The 18,199-nt window shown below is 36.7% G+C and overlaps 1 protein-coding gene across 2 annotated transcripts in view; it reads left to right on the forward strand.

The window, feature by feature from the left end:
• The window catches only part of NFATC3 (nuclear factor of activated T cells 3), a 76,378-nt gene extending 61,754 nt beyond the window's left edge, over positions 1–14,624 (forward strand). The window contains exons 10-11 of one of the 2 annotated variants that reach the window (XM_075765840.1): positions 1,311–1,412; positions 11,090–14,624. In XM_075765840.1, coding sequence (XP_075621955.1) covers positions 1,311–1,412; positions 11,090–11,214 — 227 coding nt within the window. In that variant the 3' untranslated portion in view covers positions 11,215–14,624. The remainder of the gene's footprint in view (positions 1–1,310; positions 1,413–11,089) is intronic. The other variant, XM_075765841.1, reaches the window with a different exon arrangement.
• The last annotated feature ends 3,575 nt before the right edge of the window (positions 14,625–18,199 follow it).

Genomic DNA, 18,199 nt, shown 5'->3' on the forward strand with positions numbered 1-18,199 from the left:
CAGTGTGTGTTGTCAGCTCCTTGAAAGCCTCAGCTTTAAAGAGGATTGACTGTAAAAGTTAATTTGTTTCATCCCAAGGTAGTTTTCTGCCCATCTCCCTGGATCCATTAGGTCTTTATTTAAATATCACTTTCTTGCTGGTTCTACCACAGTTGGTGGGAAATCTGTTCTTTTCTTAATCTCCTATTATTTGACAAGAATTTGTCCTTCATCTACTCCTTTCCTTCAAAATGGCAGTGGACATTTTCATTGAAACCCAGATAACACTTTCCACTTCCTGTTTAAATACATGTAACTACAATTGAAACAATTAAGCATAAGAAGTCACCCAAAGAAAAGTAACTTGAACTGCTTGAATTTCAGGAGGGAGTAAGAATAGACTCTCCCATTCTCCCAGGAGTCATCCCTAAGCAGGGCTTAAAAATCATGCTGGCACAGTAAATGTGTGACTAACTAGAAGGCACAAATTAGTTTCCAGAGTAACTTTGTTAGTTGTATTATAGCCTACTCTGCTAAACTTGAAGCTCTTTCTTGGGCAGGAAAAAAAACAAACCAAACCCAACCCATTATATAGTTGTAAGCTCTGCATAGTCACTAATCACAACTGAATAAGCACTCATTTTTTCTCCAGGAAGCAGTGCAGTGGAATACAGTACTCCACACTTCCTCCTTGGTTTCTCACATTGCCTTGGTCTGACAGAGCCACCTATGCCAAGATAATACTTAGTATTCTGACACTTCAAATTGTGCATGGCCTGACTGCAGATCAGTACCTTGAGCAAAACGTTCAGTCTGACAAGTAACAGGGAAGCTAACAACTGTTTACAGCAACAGTTTCCTTTGTTTAAAGGACAATAAAAATAAAGGGTTTATTTCCTAGTATTCTTTTGCCTGCTTTGTTCAGTGGAGGTTCTGTCAAGGGGTATAAGCACATTGACCACAGTAAGTAAAGCAGATTGACAACATTGCAAGAGAAATGCTCTTTAACACAAATACTAAAATGAAATTTATGTAGTATAGAATTTATGATGATACCAACCAGGTAGACATCCAAAAATATTACCTTTATGGCTCTGGCTGCTAACTGAAAAGTAACTAAATATACAAGATAAGTCATACTGTTTTTAATAGGCACTCTGATAATTTATAAATAGTTACTTATGTCAACATATGTAGTAGTTGTGAATGAAACTGGGTATTTAAAGTTAGTGCTATTAAAAGAAAACTGAAAGTCACTTCCTGGTTGAGTGAACTGTAACTGCTTGGTTTAGTCCAGTCAGTAGTTATGTCTGTCTTCTTCTCTGACACAGACAGTTTTATCTCTGACCTGGAATACCAGCCATCAGGTTCAACAGAGAAATGGACTCAACATTCAGCACTCATGTCCAACTCCTATGTGGAAAATCTAGAGGGTGAGTCTGCTTACTGAAATGCTTCAATGTTTGCAATTGGAGCACGAAGGAAAGGGGAAAGTGTTTTAGTAGTATTAACATCTACAAGTGAAAAGCGATATGTAATACTTAAGTATTGCTGTAATTGGACACCTGTCTATTCTGAAATAGTTGAAAATTCAGAAGTTGTCAACCAGGTGTACACTCCTTCAGTAAAAACCTCCACTTAAAAGTATATATAGCTGCCACAGAACTTCCCGAGTGCTGTAGGATCCAGTCAAATAACAGAAGAGGATGTGAAAAATGTTAAGCCAAATATGGGCAAGGTGGTGGAGTGGCCAGATAGTTAATTATGAGAAATTCAGAACGCTTCTCCTTTTTTAAAAAGATGGAGCAATGTCAAATTTAGATAGATGGAATACATGGTGTGCGCTACCAATCTAAATATTAGGAACACAGACTTTGTAAATAGATTTCTAGTTGAATGTGCACTGTAATTGGGAAAGATCATCTGGATTTATTTTAAGATGCTTTCAGCTTCTTTATTTTACAGATAATTATGCTCTGTGACTCTTACAGTAACGATATTAGAAACTGACGCATGGTATATTGGTTGTGTTTGTGTTTATACTCATTCTTCTTCAGTGTTTTTCACTTTATTACAAACATGCCTAAAATGCCAAAGAACTATACTGTTCCTTTCGCCCCCCCCCCCCCCAATATGCGCGCACACACACATATAATGCACTTTACTTTCCCCATAGATTTTTAAAGGGGAATACCTGTAAGTCTACAGTAGATTTGGGATCGTTAACAGTAAAGTAACTAAGCTCTGTGTATAGCCTTAATAAAACTCTCACACAATTAGAGTGTAGACTGATCTTAAGTTTGCCTATAAAGCTAAAATAAATTACAATATTGGTCTTTTACCATCTTTCAAAAAAACTTAGTTCTGCTTTCCTTACATATGAAAATATTATTAGTAAGGTAAGTAGCTACTGTCCAGAATGGCAAAACTAAGAAAAGGACTCTACATTTAGCTGACATTTCTGTATCTTGAAACATCAAATCTATTAGTAAAATACCAGTTATGGCTCAGATTATTGCTGTGTTCTAGACAACATCCTGTGCAACTCAATCTGGTAGGTACAGAATAATTGTTGAAGAGCAGGAGTTCTTGAAAAATGAAAACTCAATCTAATAATAAAATAACCCCCAAATACCAGTATCATTAACTAAAGAGTGACACACAGGTTGGCAAACTTGAAGCTCAGAATTATGAAATGTACGCCAACAGGTGCCTTTTTAAAAGGGCACACAAACAGAAAACCAGACCCAAGAGAGAAACTTGCTTACTCATAAATGCTAGCATCCAAGAAATACAATTGAGAAACGTGGTATTTTTAAAAATTAAAATAATGAGTATTTTAAGTATTTGGTGTAAAAAAAGATAGTGTGGTACTAATGCAAGGGATATGTTTACACGGGAAAGTTAGTAGAATGGTTCCGTACCTTGAAGAATGCTTAATGTCAAATCAGACAAGGTAACAGTATCAGTACAAAATGCTTACAGATTTAACTGCCAGGCTTAAACTAGGAAGAGTATAGCTTCTAAATTATAGTGCTGAACAGGAGAGCAACCGTAACTATAGTGTGCTGCAGGAGATCAGACAATCTGCAAAGGCAGGAAATACACTAATGGAATACTTGAGTCATGCTTTCTAGAATGGGTAAGTGTGATGACTGCTTCATGAAGCTCTAGGTCATGAGAGGAACCCACAAGGGGAAACATCTCTTTATTTGGTCTAAAGAAGCATACAGAAACTGCTTAATAAAAAATTTTTTGTTGTTGTTTTGTAGCAGTCTTCAGCATTACAGGCTGTGACAAACTTCAAAAAGGGGGAACTATAGGAAAACAATAAAACTTATTTTAGAAATAGGTGGTCAAAAGGGTAAAATAGTTGCAAGCAGTCTATGAACTTTTTAAGAAGGTTCAGATTAAGTGTACAACTACTCTGCAGTGAGAGATGCTACAGGCTGCTTCCAAATGCAGAAAACAGGAAAGAACATGAAAATTATTAGGTTAAGTGTGAAACCTGGCCAACAGATGACAAATCAGGAATTCTGTTAAAGTTAGATAAATTAACTTAGAAAGCTTTTTGTATTGAGTTTCACAGTTGAGGAACTAGAGATTCTCATGCCAAAGTCCTTTGAAGAAGGGACATGTTGCAGGACCTGTCTCAAGTTGAGGCACCCATTAGAAGGTTTCAGAACAGTGACAATTCCCCTCAACTAGATGACATGCCAGACAACAGCTCTGAAAGAGTAAGCCAACAGTTGAACTATTAACTGTAATGTACAACCCCTTGCTTAAATCTTATTTGGAGCCAGAGCACTGGGAAGTTGGTAAATATAACACTGCTGCTGTTCAGCTATTCATAATAAAAACCAAAAATTGTCTAAAAACCTCTACAGGAAGACCTTGTGATTAAAGAAAATCAGTTAAAGGAGTGGAAATTAGGGTAAGGTAAGGGAAAAATATCCACCCTAATTCCATAGGTACAGTGACAAGCTCTCTGAACTATTCTCATTTAAAGCTGCTTGAATTTAAAATGGTCAATTCTATGAAGACTTGCTCAGTAGTGTTAAAAGTAGTCTTAAAAGAGTGAATAAATGCTAGGAATAATTAGGAAACCAGCAAAGAATGAACAACTGCTGCTATATAGATCTGTTGTGTGCCCACATCTTGTCCCTGATGTCACAAAAGAATTAGACGTATACATGTTAGTGTTTTCTGGGGTGTTTTTGTTAAGGACAACTAGCATGACCAAAGATTGGGAACAGAAGTTATGTTGAATTAGCTAGGACTCTCCAGCCAGAAAAATGAATGAGGAGAGTATGCTAAGGATAACGAAATTAATGGGTGGCACCGAAAAGGTAATGGAAAATACTTCTTGGGAGAAAAAATAATAATAGCATCCACCATGTAATCACACAGCAAGTTCAATACATACAAAAAGCACTGCTACAGCTATATGTACTTAAGCTTTGGAACTTACTGTCTCAGAGTGTTATGGATGACAGAATTTTGCACAAACCTAAAAGACCCTGGGGAGAAAAATCCAAATGGGACCATTCAGCACAAAAGGGTACTGTGTCTGGCCTAGGAATTCCCTAGGCCAAACACATTTTGGAGGCAGATGGAACATCCTGGGGAAGCATCATGATGTCTTTTTCCTAGTTCTCTACTGTTCATTACATACCTAATGGTTTGTAACCTGAACTGGTTTGCCTGTAGTTCTCCATGAAGGCTTTCAGGCAGTATTTTTGACCTACAAAAACCTGAAATGCTTGGTAACTGCCTATTAGAGAGATTCTCTTGTCCTGTAGAAAGTACAGATGCTGAATATAGATTACCAGCTTCCTGCAATGGAAAAGAAGTCACTTGCACTATTCCCAAAAAGGTCTTTAGGTTCAGGAATTGCTTATATTGTCCTCTGTTCTCCAGTACAAAGTATTTGTCTCTCCGCATTCACAGATATAGAGGGATTTAAGCCCAGAGCAATTTAGAAGCATGCTAGTATTTGATTGGGATTTGATTTAAAGATATCTTGGAGATCATGCTACATCTAAATGTTTTTTTTTATTCTAATAATACTCAGTAAGGTGGTAGAGGTATACAAGTTGACTGACAAATTATGGATTGGTCTCACACTAAGAGAATAAATTAGAGGTGACATTGTAGAATTGATTAAACAAACCAATGAGAATAAAGCATAGATCTTATAAATGTATCAAAGCATCAGTTTCTCTTTTAAGAACTTGTTATTTTACATTTGTAAATTGTTTTTAATTTATCCAAAACACTCAATAACTTATTATTAAAAGCATTAGCTTTCATGAGGTTGTCACGCTTCATCACAGAAGAGCTATGTTCTGTTCAAATCAGCTAACAATGGATAACCTTTTGTAGGCAAGAATGTCTCCTGAGAGGTTGGTCAGTACTGTTCACAGGATGCATCTCTATTGGAACAGCTGATAAAGATTACTACCTTGGCTATACGTGTCACTCACTGCACAAATGGCTGAGCTGTTCAACCTAATTTTAGTTTATCTTAAAACTCTGGATTGCGAATTGCGAGTTTTAGAAGATCTTCATGAATGGGCTGTTTATGTAGCAAAAAGCTGGAGCAATAACTTTATCAGCTGTCCCAGTGCAAGTCTTCACTGACCAAGAGGCAAAGGCTAAAAAATAGGGGCAGGGGGACGGAGAAAGAGGCCTCCAAGGAGCTGTGGCCCAGTTTTCTATCAGTCTTAGTGGCTCAGCTGTCTTTTGTGTGCACAGTCAGTAGGGGCCTAAAAAAGCAAACGGAACACTATGTGAAATCAAAGCAGTGGGAACAGCCTATAAAACAGAATATGTGGTTGCTCTTGTTTTACAAGCTTGACAGCAGATCCAAACGTCATAGCTAGTTATCTTCTGTTCAGCTGGTATAAATGTCAGTATGCTGCTTAATTTTTTTGAAAGGTTACAGGGGCTTGAGCCTCCAAGTGACTTTCAGTGCTTTTTCAATGCAGCAAAGGGGGGGGGGGACATCAGAAACAAACACCAAAAAAACTTTGCAGTACAATACTACAGTATCACCACTATTGACCAGTCCAATCTAATCTGTCTGTAGCAGAAGGTTTTCTCCCCACATTAAATGCCGTTCTGCACGATCTATTTTTAACTATTAGTATAAATTTACCAGCCAGCTTACACTATGTATAAATACCAGGGAAAAAAAAGGTGAAGCTATTGCAAATAAAGTAACAGCTGAAATCTGGGATAACTGCCAGAGACGTCAATTAAATAGACATAGGAAAGTTGTTAAAATCATTTCCATTTCACAGCCTGATTTAAATAAATAAAGCTGTATTGCATTTTGATCCATGCCATATCTGACCAACAAGTTTTAAAAATGCAGTTACCACTTTTGTAGTGGAGGAATCTGCCATGTTTCTATACAGCATAATGTGTGCCACCCCCTTCTCTTTTGATCGGATCCAGTCATTATTTCAAGATTAGCAACCTGGATTGTCAACACATAAAATATTTGATAACACTTTTGATATTATCCACTCAACCAACACTGATCATCCAAGACCGTTTTAGGTGATCAGTAGGTACTAAATGAGTACTAAATATTAGCTAGACCTCTGTAATTATTTAGTATGTAAAATATTTCTTGTTCCTCACCTCTTGACAGTAGAGGTCCAGGGTATAGGATTAGCCGTCAGAACACCTGGCACCAAACAGGCAGTGATTTAATATTGGGGTGAAAAAAAGAAAAAGGTAGTAGACTGAAAGAGTCAGGGTCCTACGCACATAACTGTTCACCTCCACCTCAAGTCTTGTGAGAGTGGCTCTCTTCAAAGAGGCAACAGAAATATAAAGTACACAACACAAACGAACCTGGCAGGCAGACCACAGAGAACCATAACAACATACTCGAGCTGTATTACTGAATCCCAAACAAGCTCTGCAGCCTTCTCCTAGAAACTTTTGCTGAAGGAAGGAAATTTTGTAAAATATAAATGCATGTATTAAAGCAGCCACACATCCTGGTTTCCCAGTATCTAGTTACTGACTGGATGACTTTTAAGGTTAAGCAAAAGGGCATATGAAGTCCTTCTAGCTGTATTTCTAGGATAGAATAGCCCATGCACCTCATAGTTAAAAATAGGAAAGGTGGGATAAAGTGTTCTTCTGGAAGTACAGAAAAGTTTTCTTTTGTTTGTAAAGCATTATCAGTATAGCCTGAGCTCTGTCCTTTCTCAGGACTGTTGAAATTTACTTCCTCTCCCCATTTGTCACCTAAGAACTTGGATTTTGCTAGACAACATTCAGTTTTAATCACAGACCACTAAATGTTCTGTGATTGACCTGGTATAGAGGAAGGTAATGTGTCATGCATTCGAACACTAACCTTTAGATTTCTATTTTAGTCTTTAATACAATTTTCTCCATCAGAAATTAATACAAAAAGGAAAACATCGTATGATTTCACCTTCAGTCTTGTACATTTCTATGCAGGATTTTAACTTCTATTACCAACCACATGATTTACATTTTAAACTAATTTATACCACTCCACTGTCAGAAAGACAAGCTAATTACAATAATGCTGGTAAAGACACTATGTCTTTCATATAAAAGCCAAACATGTCCCAATTTAGATATGTGCAGGCATCTCATTATTTGCTGCCCTAAAGCTGAGTTATACATCTCTTCAGTGAGCTGTTCCAAAGGACTTTCGGGCTGCCTAATTTTGGTAGATATTGAATATGGCTCCTTTACAACAGGTGGTTTTTTTTTTTTTTTAGACTTTAAAAGACCAGCCTTCTCCAGAAAAGCTGCTTTCCTAGTTTAAACACCCATTCCTCCATCTGCTAGCCTGCGTGCTAGATGGGTACCCCTCACTGTCCCCATTCATCCCTTCCAGCGCTCACAAGCGTCTTGGGCACAGCCAGGCAGGCAGAAGGCCCATGCCTTGCTTCGCCTGTTACTGCATCACTCCCTATGCCACCCTGCCCAGTTGTCTCAAACCTGGCAGGCAGACTATTGCACAGGAAGAGGTTAGAGCACTTTGATCTCAGCTGCTGGCTTCTGCAGGCTGTTCTTGCTTTGAAGAATTTTTACCATCATCTGTACATAATCTAAATCAATGCATAGCCTTCCAGAGTCTGCAGGCTTCCCCCCCGTCCATTTCTTGCTTACAGATTTCCAGACAACTGAAATGGGCACTCTTGGAAAGTAAAATAGGAAGATGTGTTAGTCAGGAGGATGTGGTCTGTGAAAAAGTGAAAAACACACCTTTGCCAGACACAGCAGAAAAAGGATTCTGGCCTTTTGTTTAGGCCTGCATAGCACTCTGACAAAACACTGATTTAGGTACTTCTTATTTTAAAAGAAAACAACAACAAAAAAAATCCAAACCATACTTGAATACTGGTTGAGTTTAAAAATTACCAATCCTAACAAAATCACTGTGGCAAGTAAAACTACTCCACTAGAATTTTCTGTTGGGAAGAAGACAAGGCACTGCATTTCCCTTAGAAATGGTAGATGTTTCTAAAGTAAATCCATGTAAACCAGATAAATCTGTATTGGCCACATGCTAAAACTGTTGCCAAAAAAGTCCTCTAATAGCAAAATGAAAGTTATGACAGAGCTATCGCACTGAGCTATAAAACAGCCTCCCGTAAACAAATCAATGATTACGTATTAAAAAAAAAACACAAACCCAACACAAACTAGCCTGTAACTTTAACTTAATACTCTACAGAATGAATTATGCACAACTTCGGCAAATAAACCACCACGTGACCAGCTAATGTGTTCACAGTGTAATGTGATTTAAGGAAAATTTAATGCTACGTGACTACGTGCTGTGCAGTTAATAAACACCTTTGCCTGTGGGAACTACAAAACATTACAAGAGTATAGACCAGTTTGTTCTGCTGTTGTGTAATACAGATCATCTATCAAAACATAAAGTAACCATTTAATAATTTCAAAATATAAAAGATATTTAGCTATGTTGCTTTTTAGTGTACCGCTCCTCAAAGTTTTAGTGGTACTGAAAAGCTGCAATATTTCATTTCCACAAGCAACTGTTCAGTAGCATACACTAGATAATAGCCGTTAGAGGTCCTGTAGTTAGAACAAGCTAATGAGTGCCCTGGCAGAAGCTGACGGAGCATAGTTCTTATACGTGAACATCTAAATTTGTTTGTGTTTTTTTTTTTTTTTAAAAAGAAGTCTTGATTTTTAACAGCTGTTTACTTATGCAGTGTGTTGGCATAATAAGAATGCTTGAAAAATACCCTACCTGCAGTCACACAATTCTCAGTGTCATAATGCCAGTTAAGCTCATTGAATGAAAGATTTTTTTGCAGCCAAATACATTAATTGCAAGTCTTGTAATGCTTGGGGGAACTGGTTATACATAGCTCATCTGAACTGTTTTAACCTTTGGGCTGCCATAATGTGTATTTTTAACAAACTGTCCTTGCATTCATGCAAGAAGAGCTGTTGATTGACTTTTAGATAGCAGATACCTCCTCCATGGTTACCTATGGGTATATGACATAAGGTGATTTTAAAGCTTTCCTAAGTAAACTAAAAGAATATAGACAAAACTTGTTTTCAGAGTTGGATTTTATATACGTTATACATGCTTCACAGCATTCACAATGTTACTACATTTTCTTTCAGCACCACTTATGCTACTGCTGCAGCAAAAGGCAAAGGCAATGCCTAGACTGTTGAACACTCTACAAACAAAGAGGAAATTACAGTACCTGTAGATTGATTTTGTTATGCCTCTAGACAGAAATGGTTAGTAGGAAGCTAAATTAAGGAAGCAGGAAGAAGGGTGGTGAAGTATATCAATATCATCCTGTAAAGTCACCCAGTGGGGAACAAAAGAGCAAAAGTCTAGGTTCCAAATCTGTTAAGATTTTCAATAGAAGCAGCTTACTATCAAAACAAAAAGTTCCCACTTTTACTAGGAATGGTCCTTAATCAACAAAAGGATCCCATTATGCCTGTTTATAGAAGGTCCAAACAAACTCATGACAGAGTCTTTTATTACTATAATTTGGCATATTCAAAGTCTTGCAAAGAAAGAAATACTCTATACCTACTGCCACTCAGTCATGGAAAACAACATGACTGCAACTGCCTCTAACTATCTAATAATATTTTATGTTTTGGTTATCGTCTAATAGTTACCTAAAATTTGTCGTTACTATTTAATATGATATTTTTCATTACCACTTAGAAGATTATTCCATTTTCTTAAACTCACCATTGCCTATTTTGGAAAAAGGACATTCGTATCACTGCATTTACACTTATCCATTAAAATAATTATTTTTGTCGTCTTCCAAACTCAATTATTCTGCAATCAAGTATCTAGGCTTTAGAGTAACACTCCAAAGTTACCAACAAATGACAATTTCAGCGCTGCTTTGTCATATTCACAGTGGTGTCCCTCACTTGTAAATAGTAATAGTTGACTAATCTTTGTTGAATTTGACACACAGACACACAAACTGACATGACCTGCGTATTAGTCAATCTTAATTCTTCACTACAGAAGAGTTGACTGTTCACTAAGGAAAATTTATTACTGCAGTTCAGAAATGCAAGTACTCAGAAAACTGGCCAATTAAATAGGTATATAGTATTAAAAACAATATTAATACTGTATTAACCCAAATCCAAGTTCTGAGGAAGTTCTGTAAGTAACTTGAAAGAGCCAGGAGTTATGTGTTGTGCCTGTAACAGTCTTGAACAGAAAGAGTTCTGTGGGGAAATCTGTACTAAACTGACCTATGCTTTGCCTTTCCGTTACCGGGTTGTCATGCATATGTATATACTTATTTCCTTCAAGTGTTTTAGGCATTCTCCAACATGGATTACAGTAAGTACATAGTGTAACACTAAGAGAAGCTAGGACCTTTTTTTTTTTTTTCTTTCCTGCCCTTGCTCAACTGTTACCAAAGTTAGGTTCCTCATTCATCCTCTATTACTTCACTGCATCAAGGCTTAGCACTGAAATATTTCTTTTAAAAAGGGATACACTGATGAATTCTGCCTTTTGGAAAGCATAAAAACAGTCACTTCTTAATTTTTTTTTTTTTTTTAGTGAATGAGATCATAGGAAGAGATATGTCACAGATCTCAGTGTCACATGGAACAACAGTGGCCAGCCAGTCTGCACGTACATGTCCTGGATCTCTGGAGACAAGAATATCTGATGGAATCCAGTAACGGATAAGCTTACAACTAAACATCCATGAAAACTTAACAGTTTCTCTGAATATTTCTTCACCCTCTTCCTCTTTAGACTTACTGTGCTTCCAACTCTGTGGCCTTTATGAACTGGAACAGTGGATCCTTGCAAAGCCCTTTTAGTGGGTTACACTTTTGATGTAGAGACAGAGCATTTATAATTATAGTTCCTCAGATGCTGTAAAGAGACTTCTCAAAATGGACACACAGAATCTACACCAGATATTTTAACTGGTTTAAAGTTACAAACAAGCTTTGCTTTTTTGCATTTAAATAGAATACTTTTATATTGTAAGTGCTTCAAATGTGTGGAGATGTTAGTTTGCTCTTATAATATTCACAATACTGAATGTGGAAAAAGATTTAATACACATCTTCAGTGTGCTGCTTTCCCTTAGAGATAGTATAGTTTGTAACTGATGATTTGTAACACCTTTTGGTCATTTTGGAAAGCCTTTAAGCTTATATTGTTCAATTTTTTTTTTTTAGTATGTTCTTCCAGCGGCACATTATACCTGTCATCTGAAGCCAATGCCATGGAAGCCATTGTGTATACAAATACAGTAGTGTTTTCTTTCTTAGATTCATAGGAAGCAAAGCCAAAAGTAGATCTGCACTTGTTTATAAACCGAAAATGTTACTTGATAGGCTGCAAAAAGACCATTCCATCATGAAAGTGTTGGGATAGAAATAACATTCCAAAATTTAACTTTTATAACTTTGTGGATAATCTTCCTGTTCTTTATTAGCACAGGCTCCTTCTTGAAATAGCTTTTTCTTAGAAAGTTACATTTGTAATCAAATTCGAGCAGTAGAATTTTAGATTAAAGAACAGCAACATCAAAGCCATGTTAGATAGAGGAGAAATTTTAATATTTGCTGACGATCTAAGTGTTGCTATTATCCCTACTGAATATGGTTTTGAAATCACCGATTCAGTGGCATTGAAGTTTTCCATGCAATAAATCATTTGATCACATATGTATCTTTTATATGCTGTATGCCTGACCATGCCACTTGGAAGTCCCAAGGAGATGACAATTACAGTTCCTTAAATTGAAGCTGTTTATAAACATCAATTTGCTAAAAAGTAATTTACTGTGAATTAGTAATTAGGTAGTATAATTTGCCCACATTTAATTGTAAATGTATGAAGCAGAAGCTACCAAAGAAATACACAAGATTCATAGCAGCAGTAAACTTCGTGCTGTGCTGAAAGGATGCATTTCCCTTACCCACATAATCTCATAGATTTGAAACAATCTGTTTACATAGTTATTAAAAATCTCAGGCCTCTATGATTAGAAACCTAGGAGAGGATCTGAAACTGCCTGCTTAGGCCACAAACATTTCCCTCCCCCAGAAGACAGTGTCGTTTACAAAGCTTTCTGATATGGAACATACAGGGTACAACTATCACGGCAAAGTAAGATCAGAAATACACTGAATCTCAAAACATTTAAGATGTTAGTTTAATTCTGTGTGAGCCATGATGCTCTAACAAAAATTAAGAGTTAACACACTCAAAAATTTGGAAATATAGAAAGTGTACTTGTATTGAAACTAGTTCAGACAATTGCGGACATTTTAGTGATTTAACACGTGTAGAGCACATGCCTCTTTCTGTAGAAAATTACCATAGACACTTAAAATTACAGTAAAATGGTCTTAAAGTGGATACCATTACTGGATTATAATACCGGCAAGAGTAAACATAGATTCTACTGATGTTGCATTTTGGCAGACAGTCATGGGGAAAACTTTTCCATTGAGTCTTTTGCAGGCAAAACATTACAGCTAAACTTAAGTCAGTGCCCAAGCAATACCATTAAAGTAGCTGTAATTGCATCTTTTTGATAGCCGAATCATGAACTTTTAAAAAGACCATACATTAAGTGGGTGAAGTTATAACTCTTTATCATGTACTTCCTTTAAAGAGTGCAGCCTAAGGCTACTATGTTGATGTTTCGTAGTTATTTCAAACAACTTAACGCAAAGCCACTATGTACGTTCTGGGAATCCTAAGCATCTTTTTTGTGAATGTATTGTTCAATGGTGCAAATCTTTACATTTGCAGCAAAAAAATGGCAGGGCTGTAATCTGAAAAGTATAATATTGTAATTGGCCCTCAGCGATGGTGCTTTACTCTGTCCTCTTACATTAAAGATCCTAGAAAAGGATTCACATGCTCAGAAATAACATCTACTTATGTTTTTAAATCTTAAAAAAAACCCCAAACGCAAAACCAAAAAACACACAATGCTGTAAACTAAGTAATTGTCTTCAGACTGTGTGCTGTTGGCAAGGCATGTTCCAGTTTTCATTCATGTTATTGGGTCTTTTGCATTAACCATTGTTTGTAGGAGAATTCTAATTTAAAAGCTTTTCATATTGTATGGGATTTATGCTCCTTTATCCTACTGGTACAGACTCTCCTTGCAAGTTCTCCAAGTAGCTGGAATTCACACTGTACCTAAAATACAGGAGCCCAAACAATCCAGAGTTGCTATGCACTAAATTTTCTGATGCCTTTAAATACCTTGATGCCTGTAGACATAGAGACGCTTTCCTATTTAAAAATGAAATTTAAAAATATAGGTTTGGATACTAAAGCAGTTTTTGTATTTGCCTTGTAAAAGCTTCAATACAAGGGTCTTAATTTTATTTTAGCTTGTGTGATAACGTAGGTAAAGACTGTTAATCTTGTATAATTTTAGTGATATAAAAAGCACACAATCTCTATTGGACTATGCAAATTTAATTAAACAACACAACCTGGCAACTGTTGATATTTTGTTGGCATCCACTTCCTTGCCCTTAAGTCCGTCCTTCTCTCCAAGTACTTTTCCAAAACTTTTTAATAATTTAGATTATCCTGAAGGAAAGCCTTAATGATGAGGTAGCTTTTCTATAAAGATGATCAAAGATCAATGTTAAAAACAAAAAATTAAGGGGTAGTATATTAATTGGGGGGAGGGGGGTGTTGGTGTGATTTCTGAAATTACCATAAACTAGCAATCTGAATTTCTGTAGTAAAACTTTCATGTTATCAGGGGAACTGCCATCCTTTTTAAACCAAAGAATGAAAATAACATGACAGTTTTGTTCTGATACAAAGCAAGCTTTGAAACTCTATTTTTGATACTCCTAATGGATGTCATTCCTTGAGGTTCGGAAATCGTTCAAATTGAAGTTTTATATTTAAAAGTGTGGGACAATAAAGATTAAGTTCTAGATGTTTACAGAGCCTTGTATTGTAATTTCATGTACATTTTGTATTTTAAACCTTTTTGTAAGTTATGATTGCAGTGCTACTTGCAGAAATAAAGGGAAGAACTTGCATTTAGGCTCTTAAATCATAGTGTTCAAATAAATAAAAAGAATGCAAATGCGTTGTCATTTATTTAAAACATAGACCCAAATGCAGAGTGGGAAGAAACTCCCTACTTGTGATGCAGTGGCAAACAGCTATGCTCAGTTGTGACATATTGAGGGACATTTAATATTCCCCCTAGAAGCGTAGCGATTTTGAAGCAATAATATAAGAGTTTGGGGCTGAACTTAGAGCCAGGAACAGTGAACTCATAGATACATAATGAACGATCAGCAGTGCCGGCACAGTATCAGTTTGCACCAGAACTAGTGATTTCCTATTTGCAAGTAGGATTAGATGGACACAAGGTTATTTTGAGAAATTATTCTGGAAATTATTCTTCAGGGAGCGCATCATAAATAGTAATTTTCATTCCTGAAGAGATATTATCATAGGCAAGACACAGTTAAACTGTTTCAGAAATAGATGTAAAATTCTTATGAAGCCTAAATCTCCATTGCAGTTTTGTTACTGGGTCTTTTACTTGTCTGTGGAATCCCTAGGTGTTTAAAGTATGCAGGTGTTCCAAATTCAACATTGAAGCTAAAACTCTGGCCTTTGGTTAGCAATGCACACCTGCCCGAGAGAGCAAAGGAGCAGCGATCACACAGTGATCTCCTACTCACATTGCACGGTGAGAACATGGGCCAGTTTAGGATTAGCCTCTTATTTAGAGTGCATGTCCTGACCAATTACCTTCACCAATATTTTTTATCTATAAATATAACAGAAAGAGGTAGTTGCAGTGCCAGTAACTGAATGTGAAGTAATTATATCCGAGTTTTACTAAAAATAGCACAAGGAGTTTGAAAGCTGTTCCACATGTTTTCTAGTATGATTACCCAGTATATAATTAGCATATAGCATCACTAGTAATAACTTACGGATTGACTGCGTATTCTTGTCAATTCAAGCTTTCTTTCAGATGCAAATAGGCTGAAGGCTGATTCACTAAAGATTGATAGGAGAGATGATAGGATATGCATTCACGCCAGGGCATTTAAAGCTGAGCATGGCTAACCCTGAGCACTCACACTGACACCCCCATCTGTTGTACTGCAGAGAGGAGCTTTAATTCCAGGCATTGTGAAAACATCACACCTACCTTGCAAAACACTGTTTTGTAATTTCAGGTAAGCCAAGAGAAGGAATGTTTTGTTAGTCAGTTCCTTTAGAAGAGTAATCAGAAGTTTCTGTTCATTTAGGACCCAAACCAAAGGGAAGCACTGGCAGAAATCAAGGCCTTTTCATTCTCTTATTGTAGCTAGAATTTCCTTACAATTCCACAACAATACTTGTGCTATCTGCTTCCCTATGCTTGTTTCTGGACTATTATCCCTCTCCTTGCCATCTCTCCCAGCCTAACTCAAAATACAACTGTATGCTTTGAATCCAACGCTTACTCCACTGTAGTGAATGAGGTGAGGATTGAGATCTTTTCCAAATGGTACCCCCACCTTTCCCCCCTCCCCCCCCCCCGCCTTGGCTTTAATTAATTGACAAGAAAAATAGTCAGGAACTAGGTACTGCTGTATTGATTAAAGCATTAAGGTATGTGAAAGGCCATTATGAGCAACATGGAAAAGAAAAAGGATTTCTAATGTATTTACATCGATGCATAGCTTTGCATACAGACTGCTCTGGTAAGGGAAGTTAACACTGAAGTTTATCCTGCCTACTAAAATGGACAGCGTTTATCAGTTGTGCTTAACTCACAAAAAGCATTGTCTTTTGCCAAGATTCTCTAAGAAACAAGTTATTTTACAATAATCTACTGTTACCTTTCTTACCAGTAAGATCTGCTACATCTAAAAAAGAACAGGAGAAAAAAAAAACAAACAAAACACCACAAAACCAACCAGACTTGAAAATGAAGAAGGAAAAAAAAAAAAGGATACTTGCTTTGCAAAGGCAATTCATGTACCATGAATTTTGTTTTTTAAAAGATTGATCTGCTAGAGAAGTTAAGCTACACAAGTTCTCCAAGCAGTTTCTGCAAATTTATACTGAAGCTTTTGTTGGTTTATTATTATTAATCAATTAAAGTTTATTATCTTTAAATATTGTCTGGAAACTGGAGGGGGTGGAAGTACTTCTCCCTTACTGTCACTGTTCTGACATCTGCTGGTAAGAGCTGGAAGAGTGTTTTAGTTTGTGCTTGCTCCCATTACAAGAGCTCTACCTTCAGAAAAAAAAAAAGCCATTCTATGGCATTTCTTATTTGACACCTTTATTCATAAAAATACCTAGTTAAGTGTTGGTGCAATTGATGTATATCACAAAAAAATGCATTCAGTCACAGATACAAGAAAACTTCAATAGCTCATACCTAAATAAGCCAAACAGAAGTCACATCACGCTGCCTGTGCAGAGCTTAGCCTATTAGCAAGCTATGTTAACTTCTGTGCACATTTAATAATTCAGTTCCAACCTCTTCATGCACTGCAGAAAGTTAAACCTTCCATAAAGAAACACTTTGGATCTCTCTCAAACCCAACTGCATATATAGGGTGATAATGAAATGTAAGCATTTAAAGAGGAGAATGATAAAACAGGGTGGGCAAAATAAGCAAAGAACAAAACAAAACAAAAAAGTCTTAGAGTCACTGTTTGTTTTTTCAGCAAGGCTGTGTTTTGGTGTAAGATCATTAATTAACCAACCCAATCTTGTTAAAAGTAGTTTTTGTGACTGAAAATGATATAGGCAAGACAGTCTAAAAATAATAAAGGGCCGTTCTGATCAAAGAGGTCCTACCCCTGGCATCGAGAAGTTCAATGCCAACAGATAACTCTCTGATAGTTCATACTGCAAATAGTTGACAGTCATGATTTGAACCCCAGATGCTGTTTGTTGAGTGTTTGCTCTTTGGGGGTTTTTTGCCACTGGTCTTAATAATCAGACTCCACTTTTGTTTCTGGCGTCACTGCAGTTTCATCCTCCCACGCACTCATACTCTTTCCTGTCCACCTGACCTCTAGTACATGAGAAAAGCTACTGTCAGTTTGTTCTTTTCTGTAATTTTTGATTGATGTGACATAATTTTCAGAGTGATGCACCTAAAGAGAACTCAGACATTCATGAAAATATTGCTTGGGAATGCAGCGTTGGATAATCAGTGCTATCACATGAAATAAGCAGGAGGGAAAAGGGAGCAACTACTTTTAAAATTTCTTGTGTCAGTGGAATGAGAAATGACTGATGACTTGGAAAGGTCCTTCTTTCAATAAAAAGCAGAGAAGACAAGGAAGCAGACTGTTGACAATCTTGTCAGTTTGGAAGGTGTGTGTTTCTAAGAAAACATGTAGTTTTAAAAAAATAAGCACCTCTACACCTTAAGAACTGTAGCATCTGGTACCAAACATATGAGTTCCTAAGGCAAACTTCTTAACATACTAGTTCTTCTGCAAGTAGTAAGAGTAAAGCTAGCATAGTGCTGGCTTTAACATCAGCTTTCAGGATTTAATCTGGTATTGAGCATTTTTTAGGACAAGGTATGAAAGGTCAGAGTTGCCTTCCTATTTAATATAACTCCGTACAAAAGGTGCAATGGACTCTTTCTGCCAAGATGGCAACAACACTGCAAGAAACTT

The sequence above is a fragment of the Balearica regulorum genome, chromosome 13, assembly GCF_011004875.1.
Source record: "Balearica regulorum gibbericeps isolate bBalReg1 chromosome 13, bBalReg1.pri, whole genome shotgun sequence".
Lineage (NCBI taxonomy): Eukaryota > Metazoa > Chordata > Aves > Gruiformes > Gruidae > Balearica > Balearica regulorum.